At 41.1% G+C, this 17,807-nt stretch overlaps 1 protein-coding gene and 1 long non-coding RNA gene across 17 annotated transcripts in view; both read left to right on the top strand.

The window, feature by feature from the left end:
* TNNT3 (troponin T3, fast skeletal type) overlaps positions 1–17,807 on the top strand; it is a 42,374-nt gene that overhangs the window by 8,643 nt on the left and 15,924 nt on the right. For 2 of the 16 annotated variants that reach the window (XM_081904422.1, XM_081904430.1), the window contains exons 2-8: positions 2,629–2,660; positions 4,373–4,386; positions 6,877–6,894; positions 9,284–9,301; positions 10,037–10,054; positions 15,861–15,872; positions 16,256–16,267. In XM_081904422.1, the coding sequence (XP_081760548.1) occupies positions 2,641–2,660; positions 4,373–4,386; positions 6,877–6,894; positions 9,284–9,301; positions 10,037–10,054; positions 15,861–15,872; positions 16,256–16,267 (112 nt within the window). In that variant the 5' untranslated portion in view covers positions 2,629–2,640. Of the gene's footprint in view, positions 1–2,628; positions 2,661–4,372; positions 4,387–6,876; positions 6,895–9,283; positions 9,302–10,036; positions 10,055–15,860; positions 15,873–16,149; positions 16,268–17,807 lie in introns of those variants that run through there. The other 14 variants (XM_081904433.1, XM_081904434.1, XM_081904432.1 and 11 more) reach the window with 14 other exon arrangements.
* Positions 10,061–14,385, top strand: LOC309366264. Its single transcript, XR_014166623.1, has 2 exons — positions 10,061–13,564; positions 13,600–14,385. It is a non-coding gene; the product is annotated as an uncharacterized lncRNA (long non-coding RNA).

The raw sequence follows: 17,807 nt of genomic DNA, 5'->3' as shown, positions 1-17,807 counted from the left end.
AGTTCCAGCACCTCTTTTTCTAGAAAAATAGCACTGACCAAAACTATTTTGGGAAGTCAGATTGGAAGGGGACTTTGGTGACTCTTCTGTGTTTTCCTCTTTGCTATGGAGAGCCTGTACCACGCCATCCTCAAAAACAAAATATTTTCTGCCTGTTGTTAGGGGTTTATCACTGGAACGCTCAAAACCTCACGACGCAGCGGAGCGGGTGGGGTTTGGGGCAGTGTTAAGTGCACACCCTTCGAAGTGTTTACGTTGTATCATTAAGTGTTGTCACTGGGAGCTGGGCAGGACCCCTTATATGGCAGGACTCTTGCCTCCAGGATTATTAGACCCTTCTGAAATAGAAACCTTGTGAGCCGCAGATGTTCCTTTAGGACGCACATCCATCTGCCTGCTCCTTCAAGACTCCTCTCATATATCAGCTGAGTAATGAACTCAAGTCGGGGCTTGGGTTTCCTGGGGAGGAGCCTCTGTTTTCTAATTAAAGCTCTGTCCATCATGAATTTTGCTGGATGTTGGACGAAACCCCCCTTGCAGAGCTCATCGCCCCTGACCTCTCCGAGGTTTTCTAACCCTTTAAAAATAGTTCTGCAAAGGCGCTGCTAACCGTCACCCAAAAAGTTGTTGCTGTGCTTTCAGTTCTCCTCTGAGGCTTCTCCTGCCGCATTGTGCAGCGTAAGCAGCAAACGCAAGGCCAGGTTGACCAGGCACTTAGCTGCTTGGGCAAAACAGTGGTAGCATCTCTGCTGCCTTGAGCACCATTTGCTATGCTGGGAAAGTGGGAACCCAAATCCCTCATGATCCCAGGTTTTTCCGGAGCTTACCCAGTGGTAGCTGGCTGTAGTAAATACAAGAGCTAGCCAGATAACGTTACCCAAATAACCTTGTTAATTCTGGCACTTTTCCATCCACCCTTTAACAAATGAGCCTGCAGCTGATCTCGTCGTAGTTGTCTTTGGAATGAATAGAAGCCCTGTAACGGCAGCAAATGGTGTGTGTTTTTGTGTGTGCACATGCACTCACACACAGAGCCTGCATTTTATTTTATTCATTCAATTTACCATATTTTTCGCCCTATAACACGCACCAGACCATAACACGCACATAGTTTTTAGAGGAGGAAAACAAGAAAAAAAAATTCTAAACAAAATAGTGGATATATGATTTTTGTGGTTCATGCTGTGGCCACAGACATGTGATCTGACAGTGAGTTTGGAGTAGCCCAATGCAAAAATCCTGAGGATCCATGTGGATCCATGCTTTGTAACCACGGAGGAGGGAAGGAAGGGGAACCATGGATCCTCTGCTCACGACTGTAGCAGATCCCCCCCGCCACCCGCAGGCATTCGCTCCGTAACACGCACAGACATTTCCCCTTACTTTCTAGGAGGAAAAAAGTGAGTGTTATGGTGCAAAAAATACGGTATATCCCACCCTTCCTCCCAGAGGAGATCAGGGTGGCAAACATAGCAAAGCAAATGATAAATATATCTTAAAACTGTTTAAAAACATTCTAGGGGGGGGGGGGGAACCAGCAAAAACGTTTTCTCGAGCAGTGATTGCCGGGCTGCCAGGAATATTGTCTTTCAGCCACCATGACTGGGTAAACAGGAATGCTTTTAAATTTACCCTGAAAATCAGCAAAGTGGAAGACGGATATAGCTCACTAGGGAAGGCATTCCACAAATGGGAAACTGTCACTGAAAAAGCACTATCACTGGCCACTGCCAACTGGGCAACCCCTGTGGTAGTACCACAGCAAGGCCTTATTTGCCAATTGTAGGGTCCAAGAAGGTGCTCTTTGGGGTATTTAAGACTTATTCTTGTCCCTGAATTTGGCCTGGTACCTCACTGGCAACCAGTGCAGTTCTTTCAGGAATAGTGACACATGGCCTCATTGGGCTGCCCCACTTAACTGGCCCAGCACTTGCATTCTGCACTAGCTGAAGTCTCCACACCATCTTCGGGAGCAGCCCCACAAACAGTGCATTACAGTAGTCCAGACAGGATTGCGGCATTCCTCTCCCAGTGGTATTTCTGTGCTGGTTGCTGAGAAAGAGATATGAACCCAGTGGGAGCTTTTTTTCTATGCCTATTAGCTGTGGCGGCAGTGGGTGGGGTGGGGTGTAATAGGCTAGATTGCAGACTAGATCCAGCCCATGGGCCAGCGACTTTCCATTTCTGATCTCGGGGGAATGTTTCTCACTTAACTCCAAGTTGAAATAAGATGTCAAACACTGTGGTGTTCAAGCCCTCCAAATTGCACTCACATTATTATGAGCACTAGATGGAACACAATCAGGCCCTTACTGTGTGATGTATATGTATATGTCAACCTGATTGTGTTCCATCTAGTTATTTCAACTTGGAGTTAAGTGTATGAATTACTATAGTTTATAAGGTTCAGCTCAGACAAGTGACAGGCTAGCCTCCCATTTGATGATTAATTTTACTGTAGGGTTTATGAAGTGTATTGCTACAATAATCCCTTCTTCAACTCATTTAATTGCCATTGCTCCACATCTCAAGTGTCATGGGATTTTTTTTTACATCTATAGAAAAATCAGGTGTGCATGGCTGATATGTCAAATACTTATTCTGCTCTTCACTTGTTCTTTCGTCTAGAAACCTGCCAACATGTCTGACAACGAAGAAGTGTAAGTAGAAGCATATCAATACTACCATTGTTGTTGTTGTTGTTTTTTGGGGGGAGGTTTTCTGGTAGTATGAAACAACTGGTCCTCACAGGTACAAAGTCAATGACCTGTTCCGAAATCAATGAGAAGCAACACCTAATTTTACTGCATTTATTTATTTATTTATTTATTTATTTATGAAGTCATATGACCTAGGACCAAATCCACAACCCTAAATAGCAGTGCTATTTGCTGCTTGCACAGATCATGGGCAGAATGTAACTTCTTAACTGTATAGTTTGGAATTAAGGTGAAGAAAATAAGGAGGCTAGTGATGAAATACTGAGGAAACCAGAGCACATATTATGTATTTATTATGCATTTTAAAAATCCAGGTTGTTCTGCACCACACAGGCCTGGTTTGCACTCAACACTAATTCAAACTATGGTTTAGCTTGAATGAGGAAGTATGTTGGTGCACAGGGAGCAAATTGTTGCTGCTTTGCTCACCTGCTGCCACCATGCTATCAGGAGCGAAACCATGGTTTAGTTTAGCATTATGTCCAAGCCTGGGGTTGTGATTTGTAACTGAGGTTTGTTCTTATTAACAACCAATGTTTGTTTGTGGAGAGCAAACCACAAACCTTGGTTCAGACATAACGCTAAATCAAATCTTGACTTTGTTGCTTTTGTGGCTTTGTGGCAGCAGTACAAGCAGGGAAGGAGCAAAGTAGCCACAAAGTTTTCCTTGTGTGCCAGCATGCTTCCCAATTCATGCTGAGCTGTAGTTTGGTTTGTGTCATGTGCAAGTGAAGCCATACCATGATCGCAGAGCAGTTTCCCATCTGATATAATATAGCAACATGCAGCATTAAATGACATTAGTATGCATTCATTAATAAAACAAGTCACTGATAAACCAAAGCAGTGCAACCTCAGACAACTTTAACTAATTTAATCCAGTGTAGTGGTTAAGAGCAGTGGACTCGTAATCTGGTGAACCAGGTTCATGTCTCTGCTCCTCCACATGCAGCTGCTGGGTGACCTTGGGCCAGTCACACTTCTCTGAAGTCTCTCAGCCTCACTCACCTCACAGAGTGTTTGTTGTGGGGGAGGAAGGGAAAGGAGAATGTGAGCCGCTTTGAGACTCCTTTGGGGAGTGATAAAGCAGGATATCAAATCCAAAATCGTCTTCTTCTTCCAAACATGCAGAATGACATAAAAAAGGTTCTATAGTACATCCCCAGGAGACTTAGATTTGTCATTGGTAAAAACACAGAAAGCTGATAAGGTGATGGTTTAGTGGAGCTGAAGCTAGAATGCTTCATAGAGAAAGCTTACTACTAAATTTAGTTTTCAAGGGAGTCTTGAAGTCATGATGGAGTGTCTTGACAAGCAGAGAGAGGGATGCAGTGCTCACATGCATAAAACCTCCAGCCTCCAGCCAGACTAGTGATGCTCTACCATTTTTTTTATTCTGACAATGACTTGGAGCTGAAAGATGATAGCACAAATAAGGCAGGATCTATGAATTATACTTACAAGCAGCAAGTACATCACATGATAGCTATAATTTAGTCTGCAATACTGTGCATATTCACCAGACGGTGAGTCCATTGAACAGAGTGAGACGTCCCTTCAGTGTAAACACACATAGGATTGCTCTGTTCATTAATTTGAATATGGTCTTATCTTCTGTGTTTCCTTTTCTGTCTGTCTTTTTTTTGTAACAGGGAGCAAGTAGAGGGTGAGTATTTATAAGCTTTTCTTAATTGTATATCAGCATTGTAAAGCGTCTAATTTTTTAAATATACCTTTCCAATGCATATTAGGTGTTGTTTTTTTAAGCATCTTAGTTTTTAAAAAATGTACTCAGCATATATATAAATATTCAGAAGGCAGAATCCTAAGAGGGTATCTGTTTCTATTATTCTTGTCATGGTTTCATACTGGGAAGGTCTCATAACTTAAGTCATTCATTTCTTTATACCAAATTCCTCCCCTTTCCCATCTGTAATCCATCATACACAAGCATTCTGAGTTCTGGCTGACCATGAGCATAGGATCATGGTATCTCGTTTTATAAAATTCTGACCAGTGTTGACCTTGCTTACATGGTCAATGCCCGTTTCACACGGTTAGATTTCCTGTTCACTCAAATCATATCTATCCTCTCTCCTCCACCTCCTATTTTTGCTTTCTTGTCATGCAGCTGCTGCCATCTGTTGGTGACGGATTTGACAATCACGGATCCCATAAATATGTCTCTTTTTGTAGCTTATTCATTTCAAGATTATCTTATTGCTGCTTGTTACCCTGTGGAATTTTGAAAGTCATTAGCAAGGATGGCCTAAAAATGAAATTTTTATTTTTATTAAACAAAAGACTGTATTTGCAGACTGTCTCCAACCTATGCATTTTGAAAAGTTTTGCCTTTTTAAGATAACACCATTGTAGACTGGGGAACAAGTACTATGTAACTTTCTATCCCGTGTCTGTTTCCATTGTGCAAGATTACATATCCAAACATATTAGCTGTTTCAAAATATATGAATTTGTGCATTGTAGTTCATTGCTGTTCTCTGTATTTGTTCACGCTCTTAGCATATGTTCCCTGTCAGAAAGCATCGTACTATCAGTGCAGACTTTTGTTGTCTTGCAGTCACATGTGTAAGCAAATTTTCTGCGCAGGGTGTTTGGTCATGTCTATGAAGCATATCTTCGTTTTGGACTGAAGACAGACGACTCTCTTTTTTAACAGTCTTTCCTCAAGCTGATGCCATTTAAGAGAAGCTGACTCACAAAACTGTAAAGCTGGAATGGAACTGAAGATCACATAGCTGCAGATAAATAGTTCAGCCTTTTGAGGCAGCATCTTCTGGGAACGATTTAAGCACAGCATCTGTGGTCAAGAGGAGAGTGTTTGACCTGTCCTTGTTTTTGTCTGAAAAACGGCTTCTCCAATCTCCCCTGCTGAGATGGTGACACTCCAAGATCAGAAACAACCCTGCCAGGAGAAAAATTAGCTGAATAGAAGCAGTTGTTGGGGGCATGGAGTGAGAAGAGGAGTCATCATTTTTTCCTCCCATACATGTGGCACTTTAAATTATCCCACTCCCCACTTTGTAGGATCTTGGCATGACCTGTATTATCATACATGGGCTGGGCTGCCATTATGTCTAGTTCTTTCCTAAATTGCATTGAGAAGCTGGTTTGATCTTCCCCGAGGATGTCTTTCACAGCAGCAGCATGGTATATGACCACCGGTGGAGACCTCTTTAAAGTGGGTTGACACGGCAGCCACTTAGCAGGATGGTGCCAGCTTGCTGTACAAGATTGCCTGGCTCCCACCATGAGGTTTCTAGTGCCTGAGACTGCTGAAAGATGCCACTGTGAATATTTCGTAGGGGCTGATCTACAAGGTGAGCCAGTGCAAGAAATACTGGCCACTGCATGGAGCACTTCCAAGGCGGAGGTAATTTTGCGAGCAGCCTCCACATTGTGGCTGTGTCTTGTGGAATTTCTCCAAGAGCAAAAGGCAGCATTTTGTGCATTGCTTACTCATTCCACTACCAAACGTGAGCAGGGCTGCTGAATAGTATATTCCATATTGGAAGTGTGCATTGGATATGAAATATGTTCAGTAAAATAAATCCAGATTGTTGCAACAGTAACACTAAATATCTTGATTCAAAACCTTTCACTGATTTTAGCAGCCTAGTTACACATTAATGAAGCAGGAACATTTAATGGAGGAAATTACATTGTTGTTTTACTATCTATTGAGGCTTATTGACCAATACCATAGCTATCCAATATAAACAGAATCAGAAAATTACAGCTGTAATTCACTCTCAGATTGAAATACAACCCAGCTTTTACTTGTTGGTATTAAATTAGTGGTTTCTGAAGCTACCATTCCATCTATAAGAGAAGTGCATTCATTTGCAGAAGTGCAATGGAATCTCAATCAAATTTTTACATCGGGGCATGCTACATCTATTAGAACAATACAATTTACTCATTCCAACTCAGCTGAAATCTCTTATTCTTGAAAGGAAACAATTGGGTATTTTGTTTTGTTTTAGCTTTTTATAAATAAAGGGTGTTTTTATTTTCAGTGAGTTTTTATCTTTTGTATCGGTCCTTGTGGTCCATGTATTGCAATTGCTATGCTTTTTTGTTGATTCTGTTGCTTTTCTCGTTTTCTTTCTTTCTTTCTTTTATCTAAATGCAGAGGAATACGAAGAAGAAGGTAACCAAAACCTGGAATGTGCCTTCTCTCTCCTGGATGATCCCTTGATCTTCAGCTCTTTAGCTGCCTGTCATTCACCCATCTCTTTGTTACTGTCTGCTAAAGATGATCTGAAATGCTAGGTGAATAACCAGCCCAGTGACTTTAGAATTAAAACTGGAGGCCATTTCACAAGGCCAAAGGGGAGATCTTGACAGCCACCAGATTAAATGCATATTACACAGCTAGCCTTTAACCCAAGCAATTATATGATTGCTCAGTTGTGCATCTTGCTGAATTCCCTTTCTGGTCCTCATAATTAGATTTGAATTTGTGGTGGCAGAAACTCCCATTATAATATTTAAGTTCCCAAACAAACTGTCATCAGCATAATAAGTTAAATGTGCAGGTTGATAATATAAAATTGGGAAATGTACATCATCTTTAGCTGACTACAGGTTTGACAAGTTACAGTAGTGTATATTGATACAGGCACGTTTTGAAGATGGAGTGAAGAAGATTCCCTTTCACACAGTTCCATCAGTGCTGAACTTATTGTTTGTACTGTAGACTCTTGGCAGTGACGGGGTCTTCAGAAAAGCTTACAGGATCAAAGTGTTGAGTGAGACCACACATTATCTAGCCTATTAGGTACTTGGATGTGGAAGTGCTAATACGTTTTTCTAGTGCAAGAGTCTTCTTTGTTTTGCTGTACTCCATACCAGGATACCCCTCAAATATTTTGAAACAGGCTACTTAGGACTCAGCTACATTGGCAAAGAAAAAGCACTTTATATGCGTTGCATATGCCTTTTAACACTATGACACCAGATGGTGCTGTTCTATTTTTGCCAACCCGATTTCTCACAAAGTTTATAACGCATTTAACTGAAACGCTTCTTTGATGTGTTTAGATCCAGCCTTACAATCCCTTGGCATTTGATGATAAAACTTTGCTCTCGGGTTATAAAGGGAGAGAGAGAAACCAGCCTGGAAGAATATTGATTTTGTGGTTGTTGTTCAGTGATATATAAAGGATTTGTTTTATTTTAAAGCATTTCTAAACTGCTTAATATTTACCGTATTTTTTGCTCTATAAGACTCACTTTTTCCCTCCTAAAAAGTAAGGGGAAATGTGTGTGCGTCTTATGGAGCGAATGCAGGCTGCGCAGCTATCCCAGAAGCCAGAACAGCAAGAGGGATTGCTGCTTTCACTGAGCAGTGATCCCTCTTGCTGTTCTGGCTTCTGAGATTCAGAATATTTTTTTTCTTGTTTTCCTCCTCCAAAAACTAGGTGCGTCTTATCGTCTAGTGAGTCTTATAGAGCGAAAAATACGGTAAACATAAAAAGAGTAGAGCGATTGAATAAAGCAGGAATCTAGTAATACCAAGGACCAGTTGTATAGATCAGGGAAACCGTGGGCAAGCAGAGATGCCTTTACAATATGGATTTCTTCTCCCACCAGGAAACAGAGGCCTGCCCCATGGGGTTGGGTTGTGTGTGTTAGTCAGACCTTCTGGGCTAGCCTGCTTTCCCATGTACCACAGTCATTTCCTTCCTATATGCATGTGATACTGTGGATAGCCTGGTTCAGTTGTTAACACTTTTAGTTGTACCAGAAGAGAATGCTGGGATTGGAGCAGGAATGCCATGGTGTTAAAATGCAGAGCAGTGTAGCCCTTGAGGCTCTGGATATACTAACATATCTAGTGTTGGGGGGGGGGAGACTATGGAAAACTGGAAGACTATGAGCAACCAACTCCAACACAGAAACTTCATAAAATCACAATTGGAGGCTTAAGGCTAAATGTATTATTCTTAGCTCCTGAGTACGATGCTGCTGAGGAGAAGTTCATTTCCTTATTGAAACAACAGCTTTTAAGCCAGTACCCTAATTGAAAAGCAAAGAAAAAAACAGTGCTTTCCTTAGGGTTATTGTGAATGAAGGTCCTTTTCAAACTCCATCTTCAGCCACTTGTCAAACCTAACAAAGAAATAGTCAAGGGTGCTAACCTAATACAGGCAGCTTCTTCTGGGAAAAATGAATTTCCTTTTCCTTTTCTTCTTTCCTTCCTCCTTCTTTTCCTATGTTCCTTTCTTTCTGTTGGACAGGGGGAAACCCCACATTGATTTCAGTGTGTGATTGCTACGCTTGGCATTTCTCTTCTCTTTAAACAGCATGCTCCCCCTCTCCTGAATTATGTTTTTCTGGTTTCTGAATTGACCATCTTTGTTCTGTAACTGTCTTCTTCTGTTTGCTTCCTGTTTTGTACATTCTCTCTTTTTTTTCTAACCACTTATTTCTCCAGCAGTAGTTCACAAAAATAGTTTTTTAAGGGTTTGGGCCGCTATCTTAATGTTATTATCTTGTTTGTCTTTGCCTCTTGTTCCCATGATGTCTCCTATCAGAGGAAGCACAAGAAGAAGGTATGTGTGTGCGTATGTGTGTGGTGTTGCCCTCGGGATTTCTCTCTCTTCCTTTTCAGAAGAGTGGTTTGTCTGCACAAAGGAATCCTAGGGTGGCAGAAGAAAAAGAACAAGATAAAAGACAATATTAACTCCAAAGGCTTGATTCCATGGCATCAATGTGGGTGGGTGGGGGAGTCGATGAAACTGAGTTCATGACAACTCAGTTTTGAATCCCCTATACACTAAAAGAAGTGTTATTTGTTTGTTGTTCATGGTAAATAACAGAATTGGTTGCATTTTTTTCAAACTTCTATTTTTCCCCCTCCAGAATAAGACTCTGCCATAGCATCCCTCTTTGGAGAAATATAGTCATTTTTGGTTCATTTTCTCCACAAATTGGAGGATTTGAAATGTGACATATTATATAAATAACCTATGTCTAACAAAATATGGGATTTTAGGATTCAACCTAACTCTGATCTATATGCATGCTTTAAAAACAAAGAAAGCCAAAAACTGCCCATATTCTTACTATCCAAGTAACATTTCAAATCACTGCTCAATGTGTTGTGTCCATTCAATGTGTATGTGATTCATTTTTCCCTGCTTGACTTGCAATATTGTTATTTTTAACTTTACCCCTACGACCTCATGTTCTTCACACAGTTTGGGCGGGCTGATTTCATTTTTATTGTTTAACTCTTTTTTTCTTTCTTTTGCTGTTTCCTTCTCTTTTTTCTATTCTTCCTCCAGAAGAAGCTCAGGAAGAAGGTACGTGTTGAGGCATCTCGGTTCTGACCATTTAAATAGAAGTTGGAGCACTGCATTTCTTAAGGCTGTGGAAGGGAAGGTGTAATTATATTACTGTCCTTGCTAATTGAATGCAAAAGGGCACTGACTATAGGCACTGATTATATCTAAATAGACCCTTCGAAAAATGTACAGCCACTGACACGCCCTAAGCCATCTGTGCATGGTGCTTGATTTTCTATTGACTTCAGCTGAATTACCTATGGCATAAGAGACTGGGTAGTTGGAATGAATGGGATATTATGTAGGTGGCTCAGACTTCCGTTCCACAGCCCTGCCTTGGAGCAAGCAACTACATCCTTTGGTGTGTGTTGCTGCTAATTCCAATATAATGGCTTCTCTCCTACCCTCACAGAGAAATTAAGGCAGAAGAGTACAATTGGGAAAACATTGCATTGGAATTCAAAATCCACATCTGCTTTTCTTTCTAGCACAACAGCTTCCATATGTGCTTATGGGGTGAAAATACGTAGTCAAAATCAACTCTTAAAAGTTGGTATTATTTATTAGTATTAATAAGGCAAGATTTAGGATTAGCTGCTTGATGAAAGCCCACATGAGCCTTCAGCAAAATGCAGCCCAAACATTGAACTCATAAATATGAACTCATACAGATGACCAAATTAGCCTGGCATGAGATTAGTTGCCTGGCGTAGCTTCCTTCCTTCAATGAAGGAAGACTTTACCACAATTCTGTGCAGATATGAGGGGGGAAATGTGGTGAAATTGACAAACGTTCTACCCTAATCTACAGAACTCGCTGTTGAATTTGCCCTGCTGTGTTGCTTAATATCTTCCTATACTTGTGTAAGATACGTTCTGTCTGCTTGAGTACATATACGCCTTTAATTCAGCTCCAAAGCTTTAGTTCGGCTCTTTAAAGAAAAGTAAGGAACGGTTATCTGCTTTTAATACCCTCTTGAGACTTGATGTCTGCAGCCATGATTCAATTCAGGATTTAGTGGAATAGAGAGTAAATTTGTTTCCGCGCTCCTGCTTCTTCCTGAATTGACAATGCATTGCACTAGCCTCAGGCTGATCCACCCATTACCCAGAAGTCTGTGCTGCAGTCCCATGCTGAAGAATTCATACAATAGACAAGCATGGCAAGATGTGAATGCATATTCCCAACATGTGCCTGCCTGTTGACAACAGCAGCACTGGCACTAGCTTGCCTCACATAGTTCCACAACAGGTTTTTGAGCACCGGTTCTTCATGGCCTTCTTCGTCCTGCCCTGTTTAAATGGCTGAAAGGGTCAGAAGCAACCTAAACTTTGTGCTGTTTTGGCCCTGTAAGCATATTCAGGGCTTAAGCACACGTGGTGCTAACAATGTGATTAGGAATAAAATTGAGAAACCGTATTGCCTCCTAGTACTTGCTATTAGTGAATGAATCCAGTGCGTCTACTATCTGCTGGCGAGGCTCAAGGGAGAAATATGCACATGACATCTCTGTTTCTGGCTGGGAGCTGCAGCATGCAAGCCAAACCATAGGTAGTGTTTCTAGAATAGGCAGGTAGCTTTCCTTGTTGGGGATACAAAGGAGCCAACTGAAAATCCAGTTGTGCCTATTTTGCTTGCCATATTGATGCCACTACAGTCCTCCATGCCATCTGCAAGGACAAAGTATGTGGTGACAGAGAATGGCACAGGCCGAGGCACACTTTGATTGTGGGGCTGGGTGGTCTCTATGAGTTTGTTCCTGAAGTATGTAGATGTGCCCCAGAAGGAAAGGAACAGCTTCATAAACAAAGTGATTCTTGGCTTACAAATCATTTGCAGTCTGAACTCTTTACATTTCCTATTCCGCATTTGCATGAGCTGCATTTGTCTATGTGCATTTCATCATCCCTGTCTTAACTGCATTAATTTGCTTTCCTATAATGAGCTGACTTACTTATCAACACTGTCTTGAATTACTTTAAGCCTCTTGTAATCGTGTTGTCCTTTTTCTAATATTCTTGTTTTCTATTGCCTCAATCTTGTTCCATGATACTTCCCACCTGGTGAAGTTCATGAACCAGGTATGTGACTTGACTTCTGAATTCTTCTCTTTCCATCTCATATCAGTGTGTGCAAGAATTTGAAAGTGATGGAAGAGAACAGGAGAGCAACACATTACCTTAATATCTATGTTGGTTTCCCTGGAGACAATCTCTCTTTCCCTCTATCTCATTTTCATTAACAAATGGTGATATTTATTGTGCAGTGAAACCTTGTCATATAGGACAGACACTCAGCATATATGATCTAGAGCAGGGGTCAGCAACCTTTTTCAGCAGGGGGCTGGTTCACAGTCCCTCAGACCTTGTGGGGGGCTGGACTATATTTTTGGGGTGGGGGAATGAAAAAATTCCTATACTCTGCAAATAACCCAGAGATGAATTTTAAATAAAAGGACACATTCAACTTATGTAGAAACATGCTGATTCCTGGGCTGTCCGCGGGCCGGATTTAGAAGGAGATTGGGCCGGATCCGGCCCCCAGGCCTTAGTTTGCCTACCCATGATCAAGGGCAGTGGTTCTCAACCTGTGGGTCCCCAGATGTTGTTGGACTACAACTCCCATCATCCCTGAGCTCTGGCCTTGCTACCTAAAAGTGATGGGAGTTGTAGTTCAACAACATCTGGGGACCCACAGGTTGAGAAAGGCTGATCTAGGGTTTATCCATTGACTGGGGTGCTCTTGTGGATATAAGCCAACTGAGACTCTGCTAAGAACACGGTGAAGCACAGGATTACTAGCTGCACAACACTTTAGACATTCCCAGGGAAATACCTTTATATAGTATTTGGTTAGTGTACCCATCTCTATGATCCAAGCATTCCCCTAATTGCTAGCCTTCCTTCATATTTTTATAGGACTACCTTTTGCCTTTCCCTACACATGTTCCAAAAGACTGGGGAAATTAAAATGCCCTCTTTAGTCTACTTTCTTTTCATTCCCTGGATAAGCTGTAGGATATAAGTTTGCTCACACTGTCCACCAGTAGCTGATGGACTTTGGTGGAACCCTTCATAGACAACTAGAAGCAGGTCTGAGGTCATTGGGGGGGCAAGTGGGGAGGTGGGAGGCTGAGAGAATCATCACAGGAGCTGCTGAAGCCCCTTCAAAGTACAAAGGGGCAGGCTATCTTGTCCTCTTCTCCTGCAACTTTGCCCAGCACTTCCACACGCTTGCCTCTCTCTAAAAAAGGTGAGAACTTATGTAAAGTCCAGTCCAGATGACACAAATAATTCATCGCTGACATCCTTAAAAAAACGGTATAGTTTATCTGATTCTTAAGGGGGCTTCTGTTTTCTGAAGCACTTGGCAAAATAAAATAAAATAATTGCTCTTCTACAGATGAAGTTCACAACAGACATGAATCCTAGTGCGTTATGAATAGTGCATTTGTGGTTTTTTTTTTAATAATTGGAAAACCATGTCATGTTTATTAAATTGTGAGCCTGCAGGCAGGGATCTGCTTGGTTTTTATAACTGTACAATGGCTAGTATAGTATAGGCATTTTTATAAATATTAAATAGTTGTGTTGTTTTTACACCTAACAATAACTATGGTTAGATTCACACATGCACACAGACACACAGACACAACAGCCATGGTCCATATCAGAAGGATATATAGCTTTTAGGAAGTGCTGCTTCCTATGCTACTTTTCTGAAATGGAGAAATACGATCCATGCTCAGAAAAGCAACATGTGAAGTGATCCTCAATTCCATGTATAAAGACAATATGTGCAGATTTCATATTCCACATGTGCAAATCACTATAGGGTGATATCCAACTAAGCCATGTTCAGAGCAGACCCATTAAAAACAATGGCTTAAGTGCATTGATTTCATTCGGTCTGTTCTGAGTATGACTAGCTGGCTATCATCCCTATGTATTTAAGAAAAGTACAAATAGATTCCAAGGGTTTCTATTCACATTTGTAAATCAACTTAGACTGCAATCCTATCCCTACCTACCTACCTACCTGGGAGTAAGCTCAATTGAACTCAATGGGGCTTACTTCTGAGTAAGCATGTACAGGACTGCACTGTCTAATATTATACAAGAGACCCCATGTTTATTTGCCTGTCTCTCCACCTCTTTTCCTTCTTTTCCCATTCATGTTTGTCTCCTTTTTTAATTTAAACAGGTCATTAATTTGTGTTCCTCTTTAATCCCCTTTAATCAATTACTTATTTCAACCTTGACTTGCAAGAGTCAAAGGTTGCAGTCACCCTGTATTTATTACTTGTCTTGTCTTCCTTTTTCTCTAATGGCACGCCCCACCTCACAAAGTCCATGAACCAGGTATGTGACATGACTTCTGAATTCCACTGATTATCTGAAAGGGTGATGTGTACAGGAATTCAAAGGTGGAGCAAGGAAACAGGAGATAACAGTTTCAATAACTCTTAACACTTGCTTGATTTTAATTTCTTTTCCTGCAACCTTCTTGATCGAAAATAATGCATTTTCCCATCCTTCACTTGTAAGTATCTGGGAGAAAGAAAACATTTGCAGGCCCTTGAAATAGAAAAGGCAGAAAAGACATAGGGGTTTCTTAAATGGGCAGCTAGTGGGGGAACTAGGCAGAATCAGGGAAGATCTGAGCCCTCTTCACGCATTATGATGAGCACAGGTAGAGGGGGGATCAGGATCCCACCCACTGTCTTTCCTTCAATACAACACATAGCTAACTTAAGTCCCACTGATTTAATCTAAGTCTGGATCCAACCTATTGGCCATTTCACAAATCATGCTGAAAGTGCTCCTCCCTCAACACATTTTCATTGTAACGGGTGAAGAGAGCTAGAAACCAGAGTTCCTTTTAAATGGCTTCAGTTTATTAAACTGTAAAGACTTTGTGTAGACAAAAGCTACTGTGGACAAGCTGCTGTATTCATGAGTGAAGATTCTTTGTAAAAGGGCATGGTCGCAAAGATCCATTTTTTGGTTTTGGAATTCTGCATGTATAGCTTTGTTCCCCCCAGAGATGCAGATGGAATCAGAGTTGGTTTCCATCTTTGGGAGTGGAATGGAAGCCACTGATGTGCAAAGAACCTAACCACATGACAGATCAAATTTATTCTTGTAACAAGAATAGATTTAAATCGAACCTTTGCTAGATAACCATGGAACTTCCTTGCTTTCTTGCACGCCTAGGTACTAAAATGTTACAATGAAGATCATAGCTACCCTGAAATTGACTGCAGCTTTTTCTTACTATTCAAAATATGAAAGCTTACCATGGTGCAAATTGCCATGAACAAAGCATGCAGATGTAAATTTCGGACCATACATGTGGTTCTAAAATGGGCTGATGAGACTATCTACCCAGAAACAGAAATAAGTGTGCTCATTTCTGGTTTTGTGGAGATGATCCCATGCAAGCTCTTTAGAACTGCTACACTCCAGATGAATGGGATGATACTCGCATTTCTTCTGGATCAGCCAAGAAAACATTTTTGTAAAGCATAATGGTGAACTCCTCTTGGCCCGGGCTATGCTGACAAGTGAATGACAAAACGTGTGGCATTTTTCTATGTGCCTTTTTATCTGGTATTTGCCATTCACCTTCATTGATTCCCCAGTGGGCTGCTTTCATGTGATTTTTTTCAATGTTATTAATTTTCTTTCCCTCTAGTCCCCTCCCCCACCCCTCTTGAAGCTCATAGAAGCGCCCAAAGACCTTGTAATAACATGTTCCTCTTGTTTCCGTTCTCTCGCTGTCCGTTACATCTTGTTCCATGACACTTCTCTCCTGATGAAGTTCATGAGCCAGGTATGCGACACGACCTCCACATTCGTATGTTGATTCTGATATGTTCACAGAATGTACATAATGTCGTTGAATGGGATGTTGGAAGAGAAGAAACAAGATAAAAAAGATTAACAAACTGTCACTTACAGACTAGTGGGTTGTTTTTTGAATGCTCCACACTTATACCAGCAATAACCTAGTTTTTCCCTCCCTCCCCACATTCCTACAGCTTCCCTCAGTGCCTCTTCTGCACTAGATGTTTATATTTAACCAGTATTCTTCTATTCCCCTTTACCCATTCCTTGATCACCTGATGAAGCTCAAGAGTGCTTACATGCATATTCTTTCTTCCTTTATTCTCTCCTTCCCATCACTGCTTGCTTCCACTTTGACACCTCCGGCAGAAGTCCAAGAAGGTATGTGCTTTCCACTTAAGGAACTGTTTGTCTTCCTTTTCTCCTCTAGGGCAGTGCAGAATAGCGTTTGAAGCTTTGCAGCGCAATATGATGCATGTTTACTTGGAAGTAAGGGTGCTGTCAGACGGTTGCTATTTTTTGGTGGGATTCAGTCAAATTCAGGCTGCAAAACTGTAATTGATTGGAAGGTCTTGCGCAATGAACACGCTTCTCCAAAAGATCAGATTTATGGTTATAAGCAAAGGGACAGGACAATGCACTGAGAAGTGTGGGATGACACTTGCTTTGACGTAAGGTCATCTCATCTGCCTGGCAACAAATTCTACGGGAATGATGGTTAAATAGCCAGCATTGTCTAATCTCCCTGCAAACCGATCAGGGTGAAAATGTTCAATAAACATACAGTATTGCCTGGAAGTCTACTCCATCCCACTGTTTTCATCGGCCCTTACTCCTAGGGAAAGTGTGCATAGGATTGCAACCTTAGGTTTCATGTAGTGAGGAAGGATGGGCATAGGATTCCTGGCATAGGAGTTTTCTTTGCAGATTTTCACAGAAGGTTCCAGATATGCAGACGCACTTTCAATTCAATCTACCTCACAGGTTTGTTGCGGATATAAAACCTAGATTGCCTTGAACAGCCTTTGAGGAAAGGTGGGATGTACATGGAATTGAATGCAAAATGGAAAGTTTTCATTAGTAAATCTTTACAATATGAAAAGGGGCCTTAGATGTTCAAACTGAAGAGTGCCACTCTAGTTTTTTGAAAGAGATTTTCACCTGCTGTGCCTTAGTACTAGAGGATATTATGCTTCTGAAAGGCATCCTTACTTTCAGAAGGTTAATATGAATGCATTATGGGATGGTGAAGTTTTAGAAGGCCAGAAGGATCATGAAAAAAGGCAAGAGGGTTTACTAGTGGCTGTTGAAGTTTCCACTAACTCATTCATTTGTTGGATGACATTAGTCATCAGGGCTGGTCATAGACTGAATTCTGCCCCAGCCCAAGATTGCCCTTGGCCTCCCCCTTCTGTTTGTTCAGCTTTTGATCACCTTACTTAAGATATCATTTGCAGCAGTGCTTAAAAAAAAAAAATGTTTAGCAAACCGCTAAACATTTTGTGATCTAAGTTTGGCCTCATTGAGGGGCAGTATTTCAATATGAGTAGGAAATGAGAGTACCCATAAACATTTTTTTTAGAAAAAGGAGCACTGATTTGCAGCCTATTTCATAGCTTTAATGCACAGTTTGCATATAGGATCTCTATCTTTGGCATATAAGTTGACAAATTCAAACATTAGGATCTGTAAATATGAACTGTATATATTTTTTCTTTCAGCTACTGAGCACATGGTTTGTTTATTTAATACATTTCTACCCCATCTTACAGGCTGCAGTACCCTTGCAGGAAAACATTGGAGCGCATAAAACACCAAAACCACAATAATAGTATGAAATACATTTTCAAAAATCAAGTAAAGTTAAAAATTTTCCCAAACAGCAAATTAGCCAGCCACAGACCTCTTGTTACTTTGTATG

Source organism: Podarcis melisellensis (genome assembly GCF_964234715.1).
Source record: "Podarcis melisellensis genome assembly, chromosome: 1".
In the NCBI taxonomy this organism is placed as follows: Eukaryota; Metazoa; Chordata; class Lepidosauria; order Squamata; family Lacertidae; genus Podarcis; species Podarcis melisellensis.
The sequence above is the reverse complement of the archived record's forward strand: the minus strand, read 5'-3'. Positions and strand labels throughout refer to the sequence as shown.